General features: G+C 36.6%; 1 protein-coding gene across 2 annotated transcripts; it reads right to left on the bottom strand.

The window, feature by feature from the left end:
* Positions 1-1,697: 1,697 nt before the first annotated feature.
* LOC139145685 (macrophage migration inhibitory factor-like) lies at positions 1,698-10,223 on the bottom strand. 2 transcript variants are annotated; one of them, XM_070716985.1, is made up of 3 exons: positions 9,944-10,223; positions 3,897-4,069; positions 1,698-2,082 (listed from the first exon to the last, which is right to left on the bottom strand). In XM_070716985.1, exons 1-3 carry the CDS (start codon positions 10,049-10,051, stop codon positions 2,013-2,015), a joined length of 351 nt encoding a protein of 116 aa, XP_070573086.1. In that variant the 5' UTR covers positions 10,052-10,223; the 3' UTR covers positions 1,698-2,012. The 2 variants fall into 2 exon arrangements, with proteins under 2 accessions (XP_070573086.1, XP_070573085.1); XM_070716984.1 differs by lacking the exon at positions 9,944-10,223 and adding an exon at positions 6,682-6,949.
* Positions 10,224-21,674: the final 11,451 nt, after the last annotated feature.

Genomic DNA, 21,674 nt, shown 5'->3' with positions numbered 1-21,674 from the left:
CGTTCAGTGTGTACGTTCATATGTCTTTGTGCGCTGGGGGTTGGTTTGCATTGTATTTTGCTAGCTCAGATTGTCATGTTTCATTTACTTCTCCTTTGTATCAGTACGGGGATGTTGAATTTAGAGGGCCCTGGGGAAAGCAAGCAACTTCACTGAAGCCTAACAGGCTACACTCCTTAAATACGGCTTAATAAAATCAATTTCCCTATGACCGTCGTTTGAACAAGCAAGATATGTTACTGAAACGTTGCAAAGTCTGGCTGAGAAGGGTTACGAGGTCACTCGTATACAACATGTAAAGATAGTACACGCGAATTCTCCACCATGCCAGATATACAGATTTTTCGACAGAGGGTTAAGAAAATTGTTTTTAATTCATGTTTTTCCTATTCATAGATTATTTTCTGTAGTCAAATCTCTCGGTTACTGATTTCATTTTGGCACATACTGTCCTCATATTTGTTCATGAACTTGATCTAGTATGTACTCTGGTATGTAACAGGCACTATTGCGGATGCACACCATGCACTTATCGTTTTCATAATTTCTCATTACATCAACCAATCTTTCAATTTGTAAGAACAAACCAAAACCCATTGTCTACATTTAAAGCACCAACACAATCAACTCAAGAGAGGTGTGTATGTGGGAGGGGGGAAGGGGATGAGGCTATCCAACAGAAGAGAGAAATGTGTGTGGTCAATATGTTAAAGCTGTTTAATGAAAATTGAGTCTAGACATTTTCCAAACAGCGGTCTTCCAATGTGTCGTAGGTTCATCTTTTATATTAAATATTTATATCGAAGAGGGATTAATTTGCCTCTTCCAATGCGAGTTCCTTATTACTGGATCGTAATCATTACTATATCAGTGCATTATTAATTTGCTTAAAATGCATCGTTTGTTCACACATGTATGTCTGTAATAGTAATGAACAGGTTGGTCTAATATGGCTTGAAAATGGTTTACGGTGGGGGTGGTGGGACTGCACCGCTGGCCTCATATCTCTTCCTAATCTACTGACACGCAACCATTCATCCCGGAACACACTGCATAGCCTATCATCTATCCATGGACCACGTTCATGGCTCTCTATCATGCAGTTTCGCAGTAAAACCGATTTTCGGTACACACTTCACGGGGAGTCTAATCTTTACAAATCCTGCAGCAACCTACTGCGTCATGAACGTTTGCTGCAAAACGTGTTGCCAATCAATGGACACCGTGAATCACACACACACAACATCTTGTCTACCTAGTCAGATTTGCATAATTTTTGAACATTTTACAAGTAACTGAATGACAAACGTTGATAAACCACAATACATGCCACCTTGCACTGGTCTTGCAGAGACAAAGAATATCCTAAAGTAGTACATTCCTGAACGAGTTTTCATCTGATAGATAGATGGTTAACAAGAAATTTTGTTTCACGAAAAATTTAGCTTGGAAACTGATTTGAAAGGGTAACTTTTCAAGCAATTAGCCGCAATAAAGTCCAACATTACTCTTGTGGTACCACGGTTAAATAAATGTATATAAAGGGTGTCACTTTCTTGGCTTGAAAGTTCCACATACAAGCTGGCGTTACACCATTTGTGTGTATTGAGATAGTGTGAGTAAATAGGGACTTGGGAAAAATCGAATCTTAATTGCTGATTTGATTACCATAGAAACTTCCTGAATGTTTGGCAGAATTCTTATTCCTTTCATTTATTTCATATCTACAACCTCATTCAAAAGATACAAACTAAAACGTGCTTGACGAAAGCGCAGAAAATTTGAACAAAACACTATTGCTGACCTTTGACTATTTCGTAAGAGGAAACCTCGGAGAATATAACACAAAAAATTATCGCGAGTAAACGTTATTTTGATTTCACACTTGACCGAAAAAGGAAACTTTCCGACAATGTGGACTTTGTTCTTGACTGTAACTTGGTGGACCTCTCCTACATAATTCTATACGTGTCGCCGCTCGCCACTTATTAAGGGACCAGCATATAGGTTGGTTAATCAGCAAAGGTCTTCAGATTGTAGCCAACATCCATCTCCTTTTCATCTTTGAAGATGATGTAGAGTCTGAAACAAGAGAATGGTTGCCATGAGTGAAGTGTCCTTGGCGAATTGGGGCTTATTAAGGAGAGTAAACCTAACAGACTGTAGATAGCATCAGTATCAATATAAAGAGTTTGAGACACAAAGAGGTCAACGAATTATCTGTTCATAAAGCTTTTACATTTGAAGGCAATCGCAGTGAAGTTAAGTTAAGAGAATCTATCATATTGAATATTTTATTGCAAAGAAAAATGGCAAATTTCATTTTCATCTGAAAAAGTGGCAACACCTATTACACTATTTATATTAACCTGCAATGTCTCTTATATATCAACTTTATACCTTATTTATACTTCATTTATTTATCTATTTATTTATATATTATACCGAAAAGAAAATCAACGAATGTAATGTAAGTAATGCACACCAAATAAAACAGTGCGAAATGTATAAAAAAGTGTACATAGATGTGAAGATCTGCGGCATCGAAGATTTGTCTGGAGAGGCAAAAGTGAATCTTAAAAATGTAATTTTCCAAATGAGAACTGCGACACAGTGAAAATATTTCAGGTTACCGAAATAAGTGTGGATTCAACACGCATGTGGTTGCCAACGAATCAACGTTGCAAACACAGTCTTTGTGAATTTCTACATTTTACACTGCCTTCTTCCATTTTTGGTCTCAATAAATATATAACGTAAACCTGTAAACTCTATTACTTGAGTTATTTTGATTCTATTATTTTGCAATATAGCACAAATTTAATTACTACTTTAAAATTCATCAGTAAGTATGGATTGTCGAAAATTCTGTCCGAGTTTTGCGATCCGCTAATAAAAACCTGTTCAAAATTATTGTAACATAAAAAGTTGAACATGTACAAGTTCACGACTGGTTTTTACTGAGACTGCCAAATTCCCAACATATTGATTAGGACAGAACTAGTCTGTGTTAAAATGTTTTGACAAAATTTGTGGCACATGAGGCATTCTCAAAACTTGCGTTAATCGACTGCAGTTTTATAACATCACCGTCGTAGGGGGAAATAGTACGAGTTACAATATCGTAGCTGTTTTTCAACTAAATCACAAAGTCGATTTTAAAGACATATTGCAAACTTTCTGTGGGAGCATATGTCTTGAAATTTTACTCCCGTGTTATCGTCTGAAAGTTTTAGTTATGTGAAACGCCCATAAAAATATCGCTTGGTTTAAAGGTTCCAAGCAAGTCCAAACTTTCCTTGCATATTGTGAAGATTTCAAATTCTGAGCTTTCTATATCCAGGATGACGGGCTTGTACACAGTGATTGCAGAAAAATGTATTATGAATTTCAATTCACTTTAAGCACAGCGGAATAGAATGCATTGTAGAGCCAGAGAAGCCTTCCCAAGGATCTTCTGTACATGAACTTATCAACTTGTTAACATAAACGTTTCCTTTGCAAAGTAATTTGTTTTGTCTCAGTTCCGAATATCCGAATTCTCAAACACTATTTTCACATCATCATTTGATATTACGTAGGTAACCGCTCCTTGCGAAAACTTTGCGTATTCAGTTGCCTTGGGATAAACCATACAGTTTTTCTTTTCCCTTTTTCCTTTTGTGCTCCGATCCCTAGAAAAACTTGCATAATTGTTTCTATGGATCTTCACAAACGGAAGAGAAAGAAAAGTAAATCATCTTGATGATAGCAAGAAGTTTTCAAATGTTTTCAAAGCTTTAAGAATGGATAAAGTGAAATTGGCATCAGGTAAAACAAAGTCGAACTGTAAATTCTCTGTTAATATACCCTCTCTCTAAAGCTTTTGGCAAAAGTTAAATTTCATTTCCAAATACCTGGTCGGTTGAATTCCAAGTGTCTTCTTTACATGTTCCATGAAAGCCTTGGAAATTTTCTTGTTTTCCTCCAAACCAAGCTTTCCAATGGACGTAACAAATGCATTCCCACATGGCTCTGTGCTACTACCAAACGACATAATCTGGTCTGGAATAACATGTATCAGGAAATACTGGAAGAAAAAAAAGATAGCTTTTATCTTAATCTACAGTTGAGAGAAAATTTTACAAACAAGTCAGAGGTTAATGATGCATTGGTTGCCGGGACTGATTATATTGCTACTATTTAAGAATGGTCACATCACTTTGCGACATACTTGCCGCAAAACAGTGCTGAAACATATTTCTCCAGTACAATATATTTTATCAACAGTTCAGTTTCATAAATAATAATGTCATTTCATCCCTGTTACAACCATAATTTGGCCAAACTATTGTTTACAATACATAATTCTCCTGTCACAGAAGTTGACTCAATCACTATTGTTGGCATGCTAATTAACAATACACTGTCTTCGACAGATCGCACATTATCTGCCTGCAAAAAAAGCCAGGAGATTGATAAATTCGCTTCGCAGTGTGGGTATTGGACCGCATGGTCTAAATCCAATTCTCAGGTGTGAAGTCGGGAAACGTGTGTGCCTGCAGCTGCTTTCATGGATGTGAGCTTTGGTCTCTCACAAAAACTGAACTGGTACAGCACACTAAATATGACCTTGATGTTCTGTACAGTACAGTACAGTACAGTATCCTATATCCTATACTCTTTTCACCTCTGAGTCAGAATCTTTATCGTCTTGTTTCGATACGAAGGGGCAAAATCCAAAATCTGAATTGAAAGTGAAGTGACCAGGTATTCCTATGCATGTTACCAAACAATTAGTTTTCTCTTTGATATTTTTCTCGAACATTTTATATGTACGTGACTTTGGGGGGATCACACTGTTGGACCAATCAACATGATTCTATCTGGCAGTGCTTTAATTTTGCCCTCAACCATAGGCCCTAGAAAGGGTCTGTGGCCAAATCACAGCACGCATGCCCGATTCTCCGGTATTTGAATTCCAATCGTGACAGCATAAAGCATTGTGCCAAGAAGAATATACGCTTACACTATCAGTCATCATCCATATTTACAAGAATAATGACCATAGCCGCTAATTTAATTTGGCCAAAATTTCATGATTTAATCATAGAGGGGAAAACAAACGACCTAACGGCCGATATGGTTCCGCTGTGTTCATGTAGAGAATAACTATTTCTAACCTATGTTGATGAAGAAGGAGGAAATCTTTGATAGCTCATTTCAGTAGCCAGAAAAGTGGCTAAAATAGCTGCAAAAAATACACAATTGAAGATTTCATCATAATTTGAATATATCACATTGGATTATCCCTAAGAACATGTCAACCAAAGCTATCTGACGAGTAGTTTTTTTTAGAATGAAATTTTCTGACCAAAAATGGCAAAAAAATGCTCCTAAAAATAAAATTGCAGATTTCACCATAATTTCAATATATCATATATTAAAATAATCCCTTGGAACCTGTATACCAAATATCAAAGCTATCGACTTGCAGTTCTTCAGAAACAAATTTTTTGACCAAAATGGCAAAAATTGCCCCCTAAATACAAAATTACAGATTTCATCATAATTTCAAAATGTCACCTACAGTTCATCTGTAGGAACCTGCATATCGAATTTCAAAACTATCAGACAAGTACATTTTAAGAAACACACTTTTTGACCAAAAACGTAAAAAATTGCCCAAAAATACAAAATTGCAGATTTCATCATTATGTCAATAAATATCATTAAGATCATCTGTAGGAACCTGTATACCAAATATCAAAGCTATCAGATGAGTAGTTTTGGAAATACACATTTTGTGAACAAAAATGGCAAAAATTGCCAAAGAATAGAAAACTAAAGAATAGATACCCTTTAAACGATATTTAAGATTAGTTTCTTTTAAATGGACGACAAATGACTCAGCAAAAACTAAATGAGTGAAACACAAAATAGATGAGTGAGTGTATGCGTTCATCTATTCTGTTATCTTTAAAGTTTGAAAAAGAAAAGGGAAAATGAACAATTGATGTAAAATAACTGTTTATCATATCAGTGTATTTACTTTAATCAGCGGCAAATGCATCCGTAAAGTAGTATTGTTTCGTTATTTTGTCCCATTTTGACCGTTATGACTCTGATATAAAAAAGAAGCGAACAGTGAGCAGTAGTTTGAGTTTCGCTCCTTTAGATTTTGCCGAGTCATCACTGTCAGAATTTGTTCTTTAAATACTATATAATTAAAAGGCTATTTTGTTTGGCAATAAATTTTTAAATTTTGAAAATGAGGCATTTCAATTTTGCTAATCATTATTTAAATCTCTTTTTTTAGTGTTGGTCCTTCAACCCTTGCCATTTTAGAATGAGGATAGATGATGCATAACAAAATTGTTGTTTTTTCTACATATACTCTTCTTTTAAATGAAATATTACATTTCAGAAAATAGCATCAAGTTTTTGACTTTCATTAATTTTTATAATTAAAACCAGAATTGAGGTGTTTTACCCCAAATATACACCCACTTTATACTTCGAGTAAACTACAGCTACCATACTAAACTTTAGAGTCTCTGCTTTATGAAAATATATATAGTATGAGGGGGTTTCCTTGTCATCTTTGATGAGAAATATTGCTTTGAAAAAAAACCGTGTTGGCAACATGCAGCTCCACCTTAACCTCTATGTTTTAAATTTCTCCCCTAGGATTTCACTTACCTCCTCCGGTTTGCCGATCAATTCAACCATGAGTTTCGTGGTTGTTGTAAGGAAATCATCTGGGATTTTGTCGCGAGACACATTCGTGAAGAGACTTATGTATGGCATGGTGCAAAGCTCAGAGAGGACGTGCGTGTTTTCTGTTCAACGGATCGGGCTGGAATGACAGAGACCTGAATGTAAACAGCCGATAATATCTTCTGACTAGTATGGGGTCAAGTAGTCGTTATGGTTGCAGACAAAGATACCGTAGAGTTTACGCTTTGTGGTTTGGAATATCCAGAGTACATCTGTAACAAATTCTAGGTATGATATGTACTGCCTTTTAGTCTATTTACGCCAATAGGAACGTCGCCCTGATTGGTTGACCGTGCGAGCAGACATCCCAACTCACTTCAAAAATAATCGGTATGTTAAATGCCTATGGGAGGTTCTTTACATATCAATTTTCGTAGCCTACATCAAGTAGTACTTTGGAAGGAGTCATTTGTATCATTAAAGCCCGATTTGGACAATCGAAAAATCTAGCAACGTATTTATATAACCATTGCAATCTCAAAGGAGAACAAAATACAGAAACACCTCATAATCTTCTTAACACTATCCCGATCCCGGGCCTTTTCGAGACGGGGTTTAACTTTAGATAAGGAAACAATACTTTCCATCACTTAAACTGTTATTGTCAGAGCTCGCTTTGAGGGGTTTTAGCTGCTGCACTTCAAGAGGCTCTACAATAGCACAAGCAAATGATGTTTCTCAGACTGGTAAAACGGTTTTACCTAGTACTTGACAATGGATATAGTACACTTTTATCATAGTTACTGGCGAAGACCAACTCCATACATCAGTTACTTCAAAGCAAAGTCAAACATTAATATGATTTAGTTTTTGAAAATTGGCAATAAAAACGTATTTATAAAAAAAAACTGTGCGCTAACTACATAAAATATAACAAATCATATTCCTCTGGACGAACTCAGAATTCATTGGTTACAGATTGTCGTTTCTCAGGCTTTAGAGAAAATCCTACAAACATCATTTACTAAAAACAAAAGGTTCACAGAACACTGACGACAGGCTATGTTGAATAAAGCTCAGCGGTTATCACTGTGTAGAGAGCAATATAAGAAAACGCGAGACTCAGTTTTATCTTCCGCTCGATTTTTAGTACTAACAGTAAAAACATTTTATATCTCCTACTTTTTTCACTTCTGTATCTTCCGGTTTCAATTCGAATGGTCACAATCCAAATCTGAATTGAACATATTTTGCCCGGGTAGATAGTATTCTCTTTGACATCATTGAACGATTTATATATATGTAAATTTGATCAACGATTCACTTAGTCAGTATGGTTCTAGGTACATCCATGTTGTACTATCAAAAACTCAATTTCACTTCATGACGCCATATGTTACTGTTCTCATTTCTTAAAATAGTTACTGTGATGTCCTCTGGTACGTTTTTTACATATAACCCTGTGTGGCACAAACCCTCGGGCGTGTTAAAAGCTTAAAAACATTCCAAGTTACCATAGCCTCAGAAATCAATGTCAGCCTAGTGATCATTGGCATTTGTTGTAGGCTTTTACATTTTTTAATTGAAGGGTTCAAACATTGCGCAAGATTAATGGAAAGGTATCGTCTTTGGCACAGGACTCAATACAGAAATAGGTAAGCGGTAGAATATGTTGTTTCTAGAGTTACAATATGGGGTGTTTGAAAAATAGCAAGTATTCTACATATGTCAACATGAAACATATGTGGATGGGTTGTTAATTTCACATCAAGTGTACAGGTAAATGACACAGTCAAGGGCGCCTGAAATAATGGTTATAATCACGACAGATCAGCTCATTGTGTTTGATTGCTTCCACCATGCTATACTATTTCACAATGTGCGAATGTTACCGTCCGGGATGGGACACACACTAATACAAAGTGGTGTCAGTTGTCATCCAAGAAAATACGTTTATACCAGGTTTATCTGTCATGATCAATATTTACAAGAATAATGATAACTCACGCTAATCTTACTTGGTTTCCCATTCAGTCAGTTTTTGCTGAGTCACCATTGTCATAATTTCATTGTTCATACTATAGAGGGACAATTTTTTACGAATTCGCGCTATGGTTACATCTATCTCCAACTAAGATGCATATAACCTTGAACTTTACTTCAGATTAGTTCTTTTTAATCGACCTTTAACGATAAATGACTCGGCAAAAATTAAATGAGCGAAACACGAAATAGATGAGCTAGTGTGCCCGCTCATATTTTCTATAAGTATTGCTTATTTAATATTTGCCGAAACATTTATAGTCAAAGTCGAAAAACTGTTCAGTATATATTTATTGTTAATAAGCAGCAGTTGATGTAAAACTTCAAATTATGACATATCGATACAATATAGATTTTGACCACCGTTTAGCGTCTGCAAGCTTACAAATCATTGTTTGTAGTAAATGTCGAGTTTTGATGCAAGTAATTTCGCAAAAATGAGGCCTTCTACCGAAATTTCAAGTGAATTTGTAGATTATAATTTGTGGTTTCAAGTGTCTGGCGCACACCCAGTTGAGGCAGTTATGTGTCAACTTGATGTTTGTAAGTAACTGACGATTGAAGTATTTAATTCTTCAATTTCAAACTGTCGTGTCTGTAAATGATCTGAGCTGTAGGACAATTTAGCTTTTAAATATTCTGTGAAGTATGTTAAAGCCAGATAATCTCGTCAAAGGGAAAAATCTCATTCCCAGAGATTAAGCACATTCACAAATTTATTTTCAACTGTGTTGTTCCTCTAGAATGGGTGCTCTGCTTCATTACCCTTTGCCCACAGCTCCTAACCTCCGGTTAATATAAGACTCGGAAAATAATACAGGAAAATACCTTGAAAAGTTACTTGTACTGTCCGGTTCAAACAATTCATAAAGCGGAATATTTGATGGCATTTTAGGATATTTTAAGCGATGTAGTCAATTGTATACTTTTCTTCAGACAAGGAAACTGTACTGTTCCATCACTCAAACTGTTATTGCTAATTATCAGAGCTAAAGCTATTAGCGGTTGTAACTACAGCACTTCGAGGAACTCAACATAAGCGAAAGCACATTACTTTCCCAAGGTGTTGGGGCGGTAGCGGGTACTGGAGAGATGAATTCCGAGCCTTAAATATCTGTGGAAACATAGGATAGGCTGCTCTTCCCTCCAAGTCCCCACAATGTCCAATGTGCGATGTCTTCTCCCTTTGGGATACACTTACCTTCTCCGGTTTGCCGATCAATTCAACCATGAGTTTCGTGGTTGTTGTAAGGAAATCATCTGGGATTTTGTCGCGAGACACAATCGTGTAGAGACTTATGTACGGCATGGTGCAAAGCTCAGAGAGGACGTGCGTGTTTTCTGTTCAACGGATTGGGATGGAGTGACAGAAACCTGAATGTAAACAGCCGATAATACCTTCTCACTAGTATGGGGTCAAGTAGTCGTTACAGTTGCGGACAAAGATACTGTAGTGTTTACGCTTTGTGATTTGAAATATCCGGAGTACACCTGTAACAAATTCTAGGAATGATATGTACTACCTTTTAGTCTATTTACGCCAATAAGAACGTCGCCCTGATTGGTTGACCGTGCGGGCAGACACCCCAACTCACTTCAAAAATAATCGGTAGGTTAAATGCCTATGGGAGGTTCTTTACATACCAATTTTCATAGCCTACATCAAGTAGTACTTTCGAATGAGTCATTTGTATCATTAAAGCCCGATTTGAACTTAATCCAAAAATCTAGCAACGTATTTATAGAACCATCTAGCTTCAAAGTAGAACAAAATACAGAAACACCTCATAATCTTCTTAACACTATCCCGATCCCGGGCCTTTTCGAGACGGGGTTTAACTTTAGATAAGGAAACAATACTTTCCATCACTTAAACTGTTATTGTCAGAGCTCGCTTTGAGGGGGTTTTAACTGCTGCACTTCAAGAGGCTCTACAATAGCACAAGCAAATGATGTTTCTCAGACTGGTAAAACGGTTTTACCTAGTACTTGACAGTGGATATAGTACACTTTTATCATAGTCACTGGTGAAGACCAACTCCCCACATCAGTCACTTCAAAGCAAAGTCAAATATATTTTAGGACAAATGTGATTTGGCAATAAAAACATATTTATAAAAAAAAACTGTGCGCTAACTACATAAAATATAACAAATCATATTCCTCTGGACGAACTCAGAATTCATTGGTTACAGATTGTCGTTTCTCAGGCTTTAGAGAAAATCCTACAAACATCATTTACTAAAAACAAAAGGTTCACAGAGTCCGAGCGCCCATCAAAATAAGAACACTGACGACAGGCTATGTCAAATAAAGCTCAGCGGTTATCACTGTGTAAAGAGCAATATGAGAAAACGCGAAACTCAGTTTTATCTTCCGCTCGATTTTTAGTACTAACAGTAAAATCATTTTATATCCCCTACTTTTTTCACTTCTGTATCTTCCTGTCTCAATTCGAATGGTCACATGCAATCCAAATCTGAATTGAACATATTGTGCCCGGGTAGATAGTATCCTCTTTGACATTATTGAACGTTTTATATATATGTAAATTTGATCGACGATTCACTTAGTCAGTATGGTTCTAGGTACATCCATGTTGTGCCATCAAAAACTCAATTTCACTTCATGACGCCATATGTTACTGTTCTCATTTCTTAAAATAGTTACTGTGATGTCCTCTGGTAAGTTTTTCACATATAACCCTGTGTGGCACAAACCCTCGGGCGTTTTAAAGCTTAAAAACATTCAAAGTTACCATAGTCTCAGAAATCAATGTCAGCCTGGTGATCATTGGCATTTGTTGTAGGCTTTTACATTTTTTGAATTGAAGGGTACAAACATTGCACAAGGTTAATGCAACATGACATTAAACTGGTCCAATAATCATTTCCATTCAAGGTAATATATTACCAGGTCCATGGGACAATTGTGATTTACGAATTTAAATAGGACCATCCTGAACCACTGATAGTTAGTGGTGGTACCAAGTATCCGGAATGGGTAAGCGTACCCTGCTAGCATGCTACACCCGTCAGGAGTGGTCCCAAAAATTGTCTAAATATTGTATGAAAAGATACAGGATATGAATTACTGTAATAAGTCAAAGCCGGGAATGCTGTCGTTAATCATTTGAGTGACCGAGGTGTCATATTTGGCCACAATGTCGTCATATCGACCGTAGAACTTTTTGAAAGTCCTAACGAGTCTTTTTGTTGTGTGTCATTGTCTCAGTAATTTTGATTCCAATGAGCTGTGTCTCAGTTGAAAATCAGTGTAGGAATCACAAGCCCTACAATACCTGAGAAGTAGAGACACGTACACACCATAAGCAGGTGCAGATGGAATATTACTTGACAAGTGGGGATAATTTATGATTTCAAAATCGAAATCATCCCTTTTGTCATACAGCTTAGGGACGGACCATTAGATCTTGGGAGGGGGGGGTGGTCAAAAACAGAAAAAAAAAATTTCAGAGCAGAAAGTTAGGAAAAAAAAATTTTCAAACTAGTTTGCAAAATAAAAAAAAAATAAATAAGAAGACAAAAGCGTAAAAAAAAAATCTGCAAAAGTCTTTAAAATTTTGAATTTTTTTTAGATTTTACCGACAGAAAGCAACTTTCTGTATTTTTTAGTACATCCTCCTGGCACATTTTTAATTTTAATTTATACATTTAGAGTGACTGTATCCCTTATACTGGAAGTTGTACTTATCTTATCTTTTCAGGACTTTTGTATTCTGATCACTTGAAAATTATGAAATTATAGAGCCTGTTTTCTACTTGTTTCCTGCGTACAAACCAAGCAGGTACACTAGGTAAAACATTGAAACTATGGTATGGTTGTCAAGACAGAAAGTTGTATTTGCCTTTTAAGATCAAGGTAAACAGATGCAGGCCACATCAGTTTCATTTTTTTCGCAGCATTTTATTGCAATGATGAATGCAAGAATGGGTGAACAAGTAGAAACACGTCAATAATGATAAAACAACATATCAAGTCATTATGTATTATTTTGCTTTTAAAAAGGCATTTTCAATTCTTTTTTCTCAAAAAAACAGCCTCAAAAAACAACAGCAACACATGTTTTAACATTCAACAATACACTACGCAGAATGCCATCTATCCAACAAATCCCAACACAAAAACACACAAAAGGGTTGAACTTTGAAAGTTTCTCGATAGCAAATAATGAATAAATCTGCATGAATAATCGTTTTTGTGTAGCAAATTTCAAAGAAATTGGACAACCCCTTTCAGAGAATACAGATTTTTGACCATGAATGGCATAAGTTGCCCTAAAAAGACAAATATTGAAATTTCAACACATCTATACACATCCAATCAATTTGGACATGCTGCTACAGAGAAATAGATGTTTTGATCAAAAAAGGGCAACAATTGCTCTAAAAACACAAATATGCAAATTTAACTATATTATTTAGCTCATTTTAGCTTCTCAGCTTGTCAAAATCAATTGTAAATCATGACATATGCATGATGTTTGGTGGGGTGAATGTAGGCATTTCACCACGCAGTAGGAAGGGAAGCCAGGAAACCAAAATAGTCAATTTTCAAAACTATAGGAAGCTACTGAGGAGCAAGAAGACCATGTTTCAGAGGAAGATGTGTAATCCAAAAAAATGCTCCCAAAGTGCCACCAAATAAACACCATTTTTATCTCTATTTTTCAAAAGCTCCAACGGCAGGAGGGGGACACCCCTCCTGACCTCCCCCGCAAAAATACTTCCAAAGTGCCACCAAATAACACCATTTTAATCTTTATTTTTCAAAAGCTCCAACGGCAGGAGGGGGACACCCCTGCCTGACTATCCCCCCCCCCGCAAAAATACTCCCCAAGTGCCACCAAATAACAGCATTTTAATCTCTATTTTTCAAAAGCTCCAACAGCAGGAGGGGGGACACCCCCCTCCTGACCTCCCCCCGCTAAAATACTCCCAAAGTGCCACCAAATAACACCATTTTAATCTCTATTTTTCAAAAGCTCCAACGGCAGGAGGGGGACACCCCCTCCTGACCTCCCCCCGCAAAAATACTCCCCAAGTGCCACCAAATAACACCATTTTAATCTCTATTTTTCAAAAGCTCCAACAGCAGCAGGGGGACACCCCTCTCCTGACCTCCCCCCCCCCCCCGTGACCGCTTGCGTGTCCGCTTGTGGTGCTTGGCACCACATCTTTGCCCTCTTTATCTTCAGACAGCGACGAACTAAAAAAAAATTATAAATCTGAAAATATACTCTGAAAAAAAAAATTTGCACAGCTAATCTCAATTGGAAAAAAAAAATTTCAGAAATTTACAGTAGTAAAAAAAAATTTTTCACAATTTCATTGTGACCACCCCCCTCCCAAGGTCTAATGGTCCATCCCTTAGTGTGTAGCCCATTAGTACCCACTTGTAGGAACAGATCAAGATATGAAGCAGAGTTCCTACCTTCTGTTGTTTCTTTGATTTCCAACTCATCAGGGTAAATATGATGTAAGTAATTTGATATGTCTGGATTGTCTAGACTTATCAGATCATCGATATATCTGTGCGTGTTGTTAAAACGCCTTGCAAGTTTTTTAGACCCTGCTTTGTAGAGTGATTGTAGGAACTCTGCTTCACATGAATACAGAAATAAGTCTGCAAGAAAGGGTGCACAATTTGTACCCATTGGTATGCCGATAGATTGTTGAAATGTCATACCGCCAAACTTAACAAATATGTTGTCGATTAAAAAATTAAGCATGTTAATAATTTCTTCATCTGTGTATTTGTGCTGGGCATCCATGTTGTTACTGAAATAACCTGACCTATGTTTGATGGTAATGTATTGGTACCTTCTACTGCCATTTTTATGCAGGAAAGCTTGTTTAAAAAGAGGTGACAGCCTTGTTTTAAGTTTATCGGGGGGAATTGTGGTGTATTATGTGGAAAAGTCAAATGTTCGGATTGAGCTGAACTTATTTTTCTTGACTTTTAAATCAAGCAACAATTCCTTCGAATTTTTTAGTATCCACATTTGATTCAACCCACTTGTTTCATACACTTTGTCACAATATCAAAGGTATCGTCTTTGGCACAGGACTCAATACAGAAATAGGTAAGCGGTAGAACATGTTGTTTCTAGAGTTACAGTATGGGGTGTTTGAAAAATAGCAAGTATTCTACATATGTCAACATGAAACATATGTGAGTGTGTTGTTAATTTCACATCAAGTGTACAGGCAAATGACACAGTCAAGGGCGCCTGAAAATAATGGTTATAATCACGGACAGATCAGCTCATTGTCTTTGATTGCTTCCACCATGCTATACTATTTCACAATGTGCGAATGTTACCGTCCGGGATGGTAAAGACACTAATATACAAAGTGGTGTCAGTTGTCATCCAAGACAATACGTTTATATCTGGTTTATCTGTCATGATCAATATTTACAGGAATAATGACAACTCACACTAATCTTACTTGGTTTCCCGTTCAGTCAGTTTTTGCTGAGTCACCATAGTCATAATTTCATTCTTCATAAAGAGGAGCAATTTTTTACAAAATCACTCTATGGTTACATCTGTCTCCAAGTAAGATGCATGAACCTTGATCTTACTACAAATAAGTTACTTTATAATCGACCTTCAACGATAAATGACTCGGCAAAAATTTAAATGAGCGAAACACGAAATAGATGAGCTAGTGTGCCCGTTCATATTTTCTATAAGTATTGCTTATTTAATATTTGCCGAAACATTTATAGTCAAAGTCGAAAACTGTTCAGTATATATTTATTATTAATAAGCAGCAGTTGATGTAAATTATCGATACAATATAGACTTTGACCACCGTTTAGCGTCTACAAGCTTACAAATCATTGTTTGTAGAAAGTGTAGAGTTTTGATGCAAGTAATTTCGCAAAAATGAGTCCTTCTACCGAAATTTCAAGTGAATTTGTAGATTATAATTTGTGGTTTGAAGTGACCGGCGCACACCCAGTTGAGGACGTTATGTGTCAACTTGACGTTTGCAAGTAGCTGACGATTAAAGTATTTAATTCTTCAATTTCAAACTGTCGTGTCTGTACATGATCTGAGCTGTAGGACAATTTAGCTTTTAAATATTCTGTGAAATATGTTAAGACCAGATTATCTCGTCAAAGAGAAAAATCTCATTCCCAGAGAGTAAGCACATCCACAAATTTATTTTCAACTGTGTTGTTCCTCTAGAATGGGTGCTCTGCTTCATTACCCTTTGCCCACAGCATCTAACCTCCGGTTAACATAAGACTCGGAAAATAATACAGGAAAATACCTTGAAAATTTACTTGTACTGTCCGGTTCAAACAATTGATAAAGCGGAATATTTGATGGCATTTTAGGATATTTTAAGCGATGTAGTCAATTGTATACTTTTCTTCAGACAAGGAAACTGTACTGTTCCATCACTCAAACTGTTATTGCTAATTATCAGAGCTAGCTATTAGCGGTTGTAACTACAGCACTTCGAGGAGCTCAACATTAGCCCAAGCACATTACTTTCCCAGGCAGGGTGTTGGGGCGGTAGCGGGTACTGGAGAGATGAATTCTGAGCCTTAAAGGGGAAGTTCACCAAGGATGATTTTTACATATGTGGTAGCTTTGTGGTCACTTACCCAGGAAAAGCTATTTTCGCCATTTATAACTAGCAAGATTTTTTACAAAAACCAATAGAAATAGTACAGGAAGTTGCCATGTAATTTGAATCATGGGAAAAAAGCGCCAAGCTTTGAGCTTGCATAATGTGATATGGAAGGGACCATTTTCTCATGGGTATGGCATTGTCCACTCACCCCTGCTTAAACCAGGCTGTGTGTATTTACATAACTTTTGTTTATACTGAGTATCCTTGCATAAACGATGATTCACTTATAATAAACTGTCCACTGTCAGATTTTGTGTTGCTGTTTACTACTGTATTACTGTGAGTGGACAATGTGGGGCCATACCCGTCCGAAGATGGTCCCTTCCATATCACATTATGCAAGCTCCAAGTTTGGAGCTTTTTTCCCATGATTCAAATTACATGGGCAACTTCCTGGACTATTTCTATCGGTTTTTGTGAAAAATCTTGCGAGTTATAAATGGTGAAAATAGTTTTTCCTGGGTAAATGACCACAGAGCTACAACATATGTAAAAATCATCCTTGGTGAACTTCCCCTTTAAGGGACTGGTCAGTTTCTTCGGCCTGGGGGGGGGGGGCGGTGGATTATTTTTTGCCGACGTCAAAAAGTGGCTGACCCCCCTATTCCAAATTTTGAAAACAGGATGACCCCCCTATTCCAAATTTCGAAAACAGGGTGACCCCCCCCCCCTGGCGCGACATAGGTCAAACAAAAGGTGGACATAAAATATAATATATATATATATATATATATATATATATATATATATATATATATATATATATATATATATATATATATATATATATATATATATATATATATATATATATATATATATATATATATATATATATATATATGTGTGTGTGTGTGTGTGTGTGTGTGTGTGTATTATATTTTACATTTTAAATATATTTATATTTTAAATAGTCATTCTATGTTTTAATGAAATTGTTGACATGTCAGTTGTAAGATAGGAATTTCAAAGTGTCAATCTTAAAGTTTGAGTACAGTACATTTGGAATGAGCTGTATTTTGAATGAGCTGTGAATGTATTTCACACTTTCTATGCTTAACCAGATGTTCTGAACTGTTGTACAGAAATGGATGTCAATTATTAATATCAAAGAGGAAAAAGCAGTGAATCAAAAACTTTGATGGGTGTTAAGACTTGCCAGCCATCCAATTAAATCTCCTGAGGAGCCATAGAGAGCTTTTTAGCCAAATCTGATGTGTACAGTATCTGAGAGGACCTTTTCTTGTAACATTGAAACCATAAAAGCACAGGTAATAATGACAAAAACTGCCTTTTTTAACTGTTATTTTGTTCATAAAAAAGCATCTTTCTACAGAAAACCTGTGAAACAAAGGAAAATAATTGCATCAATGAGAAGGAAAGACATCTTGTCATTTTTCTATCTCTAATCTAATATAAGTCACTGTATCAAATATATATTGTGAAATATTTGTGCATGTTGCTTTCTCATACTGAATTCTCATAGAGAGAACAGAAAAGTATCAGGAATTTGTCATCCTTTTCATATGAAATGCAGATTTCATAATGGTACACTTTCACTTAGCAAACATCAAGATATCTCTGATTTATTAAAGTATGGCGCCCGAAGGGCGCGCCGAAAAATATGAAACATCCTGATATCTCTGATATACATCTATATGCCTTGTATATTAAAGTCATGCGCCTGAGGGGCATGCTGAAAAATGTTTGATATATTAAAGTAATGAGCTTGAAGAGCACGCTGAAAAATATTGAACATACAGATATCTCTGATGTATGTATGCTTGATATGTTAAAGTTGGGCGTGCTGAAAAATATGACTGATTATTACATATGGCTGCCTGCTGTGTGCACGTATAATTTTGAGCTCCCCGTAGTGGTGTGGATACTGAGCTGTTCCAGGCATTATTCTTTTTATTGTTTGACTTACTTTTATTTCATAGCCAGCATTAATCATGGGTAGGCGTAGCAAAGGTAAAAAGACTGACCCGGATTTTGTTTACGGGGACTTTGACATTTCAAGTGACGAGCACGTGTCTACGTCTGTAAGCACTCCAGTACGAGACAGCAGGAGACGTAAGAAGTTGACGAGGTCAAGTAAGAAAAAGTCTGGCAAAAAATTCTACGCTGTTGCTGTTGGGAGACAAACAGGAGTCTTCGAGAAGTGGAATACTTGTCATAAGCATGTGGATGGTTTCTCCGGTGCATGTTTCAAAGGTTTCAACAGTCGTGAAGAGGCAAATAATTTTTTGAGAAGCTATCAAATTTCGCAAGGCGGGAACGTCGACATGCACATTTCAGTTGAGAGTTCCGTTCTAAAAACTGACTCTTTTCCATTTTCTGCGGTCTCACTGGATGAAGATAGTGGCTGTGATTCGCCAGAGACATGTGTTATGAAGGTGTTCTCTGATCGTTCTCCCGCCATCGTTCAAGATAACTTGGCTGAATCTTCGACGACACCAGTGCGTGTGAAATGTGATGATTTCGTCAATGTAGCTGTGGACTGTAAATACGGGGAGCATGACACTGTCACTAAATCCGACAACTTATTGCGCTCCTTCGAAAAACTTCAAGATAACTACGTAATACTAAGTGATCGATTCAATATCGTACTTGACGCTGTAGATAATTTGAGGGTCGAACTGGGATCAATGTGTGAAGAATTTCAAAGGAAGTTAGCTGTAACTCAAAGTGCTGTAGAGTCTCAGTGTAAAGATCGCGTTGTCGCTGAAGTGAAGGATCTTAGGAGGCAGATTTCATCTATGAAAACCTCATTTGAGAAGAAGTTTACTTTCATTGATAACAAGTTCGATTCATCGGAGTCTTCAATGAATGATATTGTGAGTCCTATCTCTCGTATTGATGACAAACTTGAATTCGTTCACGGATCTTTAGAAAAAGTCTCTGGGACCGCTGTGACGTCATCAATTGAGACTGATGTAGCTGTAACTCGTGAGCGTGTTGTCTCCAGTGTCGCACCTCACTCCGCAGATCTTCATCGTCACAGTGTAGTTGGTAATATCACTCTCCAGCCGCAAACATCTCATTCAACAACACCAGAACCAATCCTGACGAATACTCCCCGGTCTGATCCTCTACCGTTGTCTTCCGCGGTAAACCAGAGCCCACCAAAATTCTTACAACCGACTGAACGTTCGCCCACCGTTCCAGCTCCCGGTACTCCGAACGCGTACGCTAACCGGTACCTGAGTCATTCAGATGAATCGAGAGAGAGTCCTTCGCGTCGTGGCAGCGTTGATGAAGCTGTGAATAGGACGAGTTCTACATATCGCCGGACACAGTCTCGCATATCGGGTCCACATCGTCCACGATTCATTAGAGATGACGGTCGTAACATGAACTGTAATGTCCTCGTATTAGGTGATTCGATTACTAAGTACATTAACACTAGATTGTTATATAAGAATAAGCGTTCTGTTAAGCTTAGAGCTTCAAATATTGATGAAGCTTTTTCATGTCTGAGAAATGTCAATAATATTGATGCAGAGATTGTAATCTTGCATATAGGGTCGAATGATGTTGGTTACTTACGTGATGATGTAATAATTGATGGAATAATTTCACTGTGTAATGAAGTTAAATATGTCTGTCCTAAAGCAATGATTGTTGTGTCGGGTATCTTACCTTTCCATGGTGAATACTCCATTCTAAATAATCAAATCCAGTATATTAATGAGAGGGTTAGGAATGCATGTTCTGATATAAATCACTGCGTCTTTGTAGATCATAATAGATTAGGTAACAATAGTTACCTTTATCACAGTGATGGAATTCATATAAATTCACGTGGCACAAGTTTATTGGTGAGTGATATTAAATGGGGTGTCAGAGGATCAAAGAGGAGCAGTGTGATCACTCATTCTCATACATATAGATCCCCGTCAAATTTTAGACGGATGGATAGTAGTGATTCTTCCAAGTAAATAGGCCCTACAATAGAAGGCCATACTATAATTATGGCAATGGTGTATACACTAGTAGATATGACCATGGTGATCGAAACCAGATTTAGATTGTGACCAGCATATGTTGATGTGCTTTGTTTCTTTTCATGTTGTTTGTTTGTTTTTAATGTCCTGGAACGTTCTGGATACAGCCACTATGGCTACAATGTTACACTGTGCTTCAATAGAGTTGAGTATCTATTAACATTTGTCAAGGTAGTGCGTAATTTAGCACACCTGTTGTTCTGGCTACTTTTTTCTATTTCTATTTGTAGTCAGCTGTTCATCAAGTTTTCCTTTAATTTATCCAGTTCTGTTAGTCAGCTTTTACACTGCCATGTGTTTTACTTCGCGGAGACAGAGTACTGCTGCTTTAAGAAGAAATTTTAAGCGTTCTTTCTTACGTGTTGGAAGTTGGAACATCCAAGGTGTGTTTATCAAAAAAATGTGATGATGAAGATTTTCTAGCAATTGTTAACCAATTTGATATATGTGTATTCAAGAAACGTGGCTTTCGAAGACAAACACTTTTGCATTAGATAGTTATAGTTATTTTCGATCTGATAGAAGTTTACAACATAAACGTAGTAAACGTGCTGCTGGGGGATCTGTTGTTGTATTTAAGTCATGCCTTAAGACAGGTATTCATAAGATAAATTCAAAAATTTCTGACTTGCTCTGGGTAAAACTTGATAAGGATTTTTTCTCATTGAGTAGTGATGTTTTTATGTGTTGTGTATATTTACCTCCACAAGGGTCTGTAATGCATGTAAATAATGATTATTTTGAAACTCTTCATTCTGAGATTCTTGAATTTTCTAGTTTGGGAGACATAATGTTAGTAGGACACTTTAATGCCAGGACAGGTAATTTGCAAGATTATATTCAACATGATAACATAAATCACTGTCCTACACCTAATGATTATATTCCTGACTCTGTACACAATAGAATTTCAATGGATAATGGTAGTTGTAATATCAATTCCTTTGGGAGACAACTTATTGATCTTTGCATTCAAAACGGCTTACAGATTTTAAATGGTAGAACTGCAGGGGATCATTATGGAAAACCAACTTGTTACAAGGGAAATGGATTTAGTACAGTAGATTATGGTATTGTTACAAAGAATTTGGTGAACCGTATAGATTATTTCAAAGTTTATGCTTTTACACATTTCTCTGATCATTGTCCAATAGGTTTTTCTATGAATATAAATAATATTGTGAAGCAGTCAGTTGATGTAGAATGTAAACCATGTTCAAGTAAATATTTGTGGAATGATAATGCT

Source organism: Ptychodera flava, chromosome 12, assembly GCF_041260155.1.
Source record: "Ptychodera flava strain L36383 chromosome 12, AS_Pfla_20210202, whole genome shotgun sequence".
Classification (NCBI taxonomy): domain Eukaryota; kingdom Metazoa; phylum Hemichordata; class Enteropneusta; family Ptychoderidae; genus Ptychodera; species Ptychodera flava.
The sequence above is the reverse complement of the archived record's forward strand: the minus strand, read 5'-3'. Positions and strand labels throughout refer to the sequence as shown.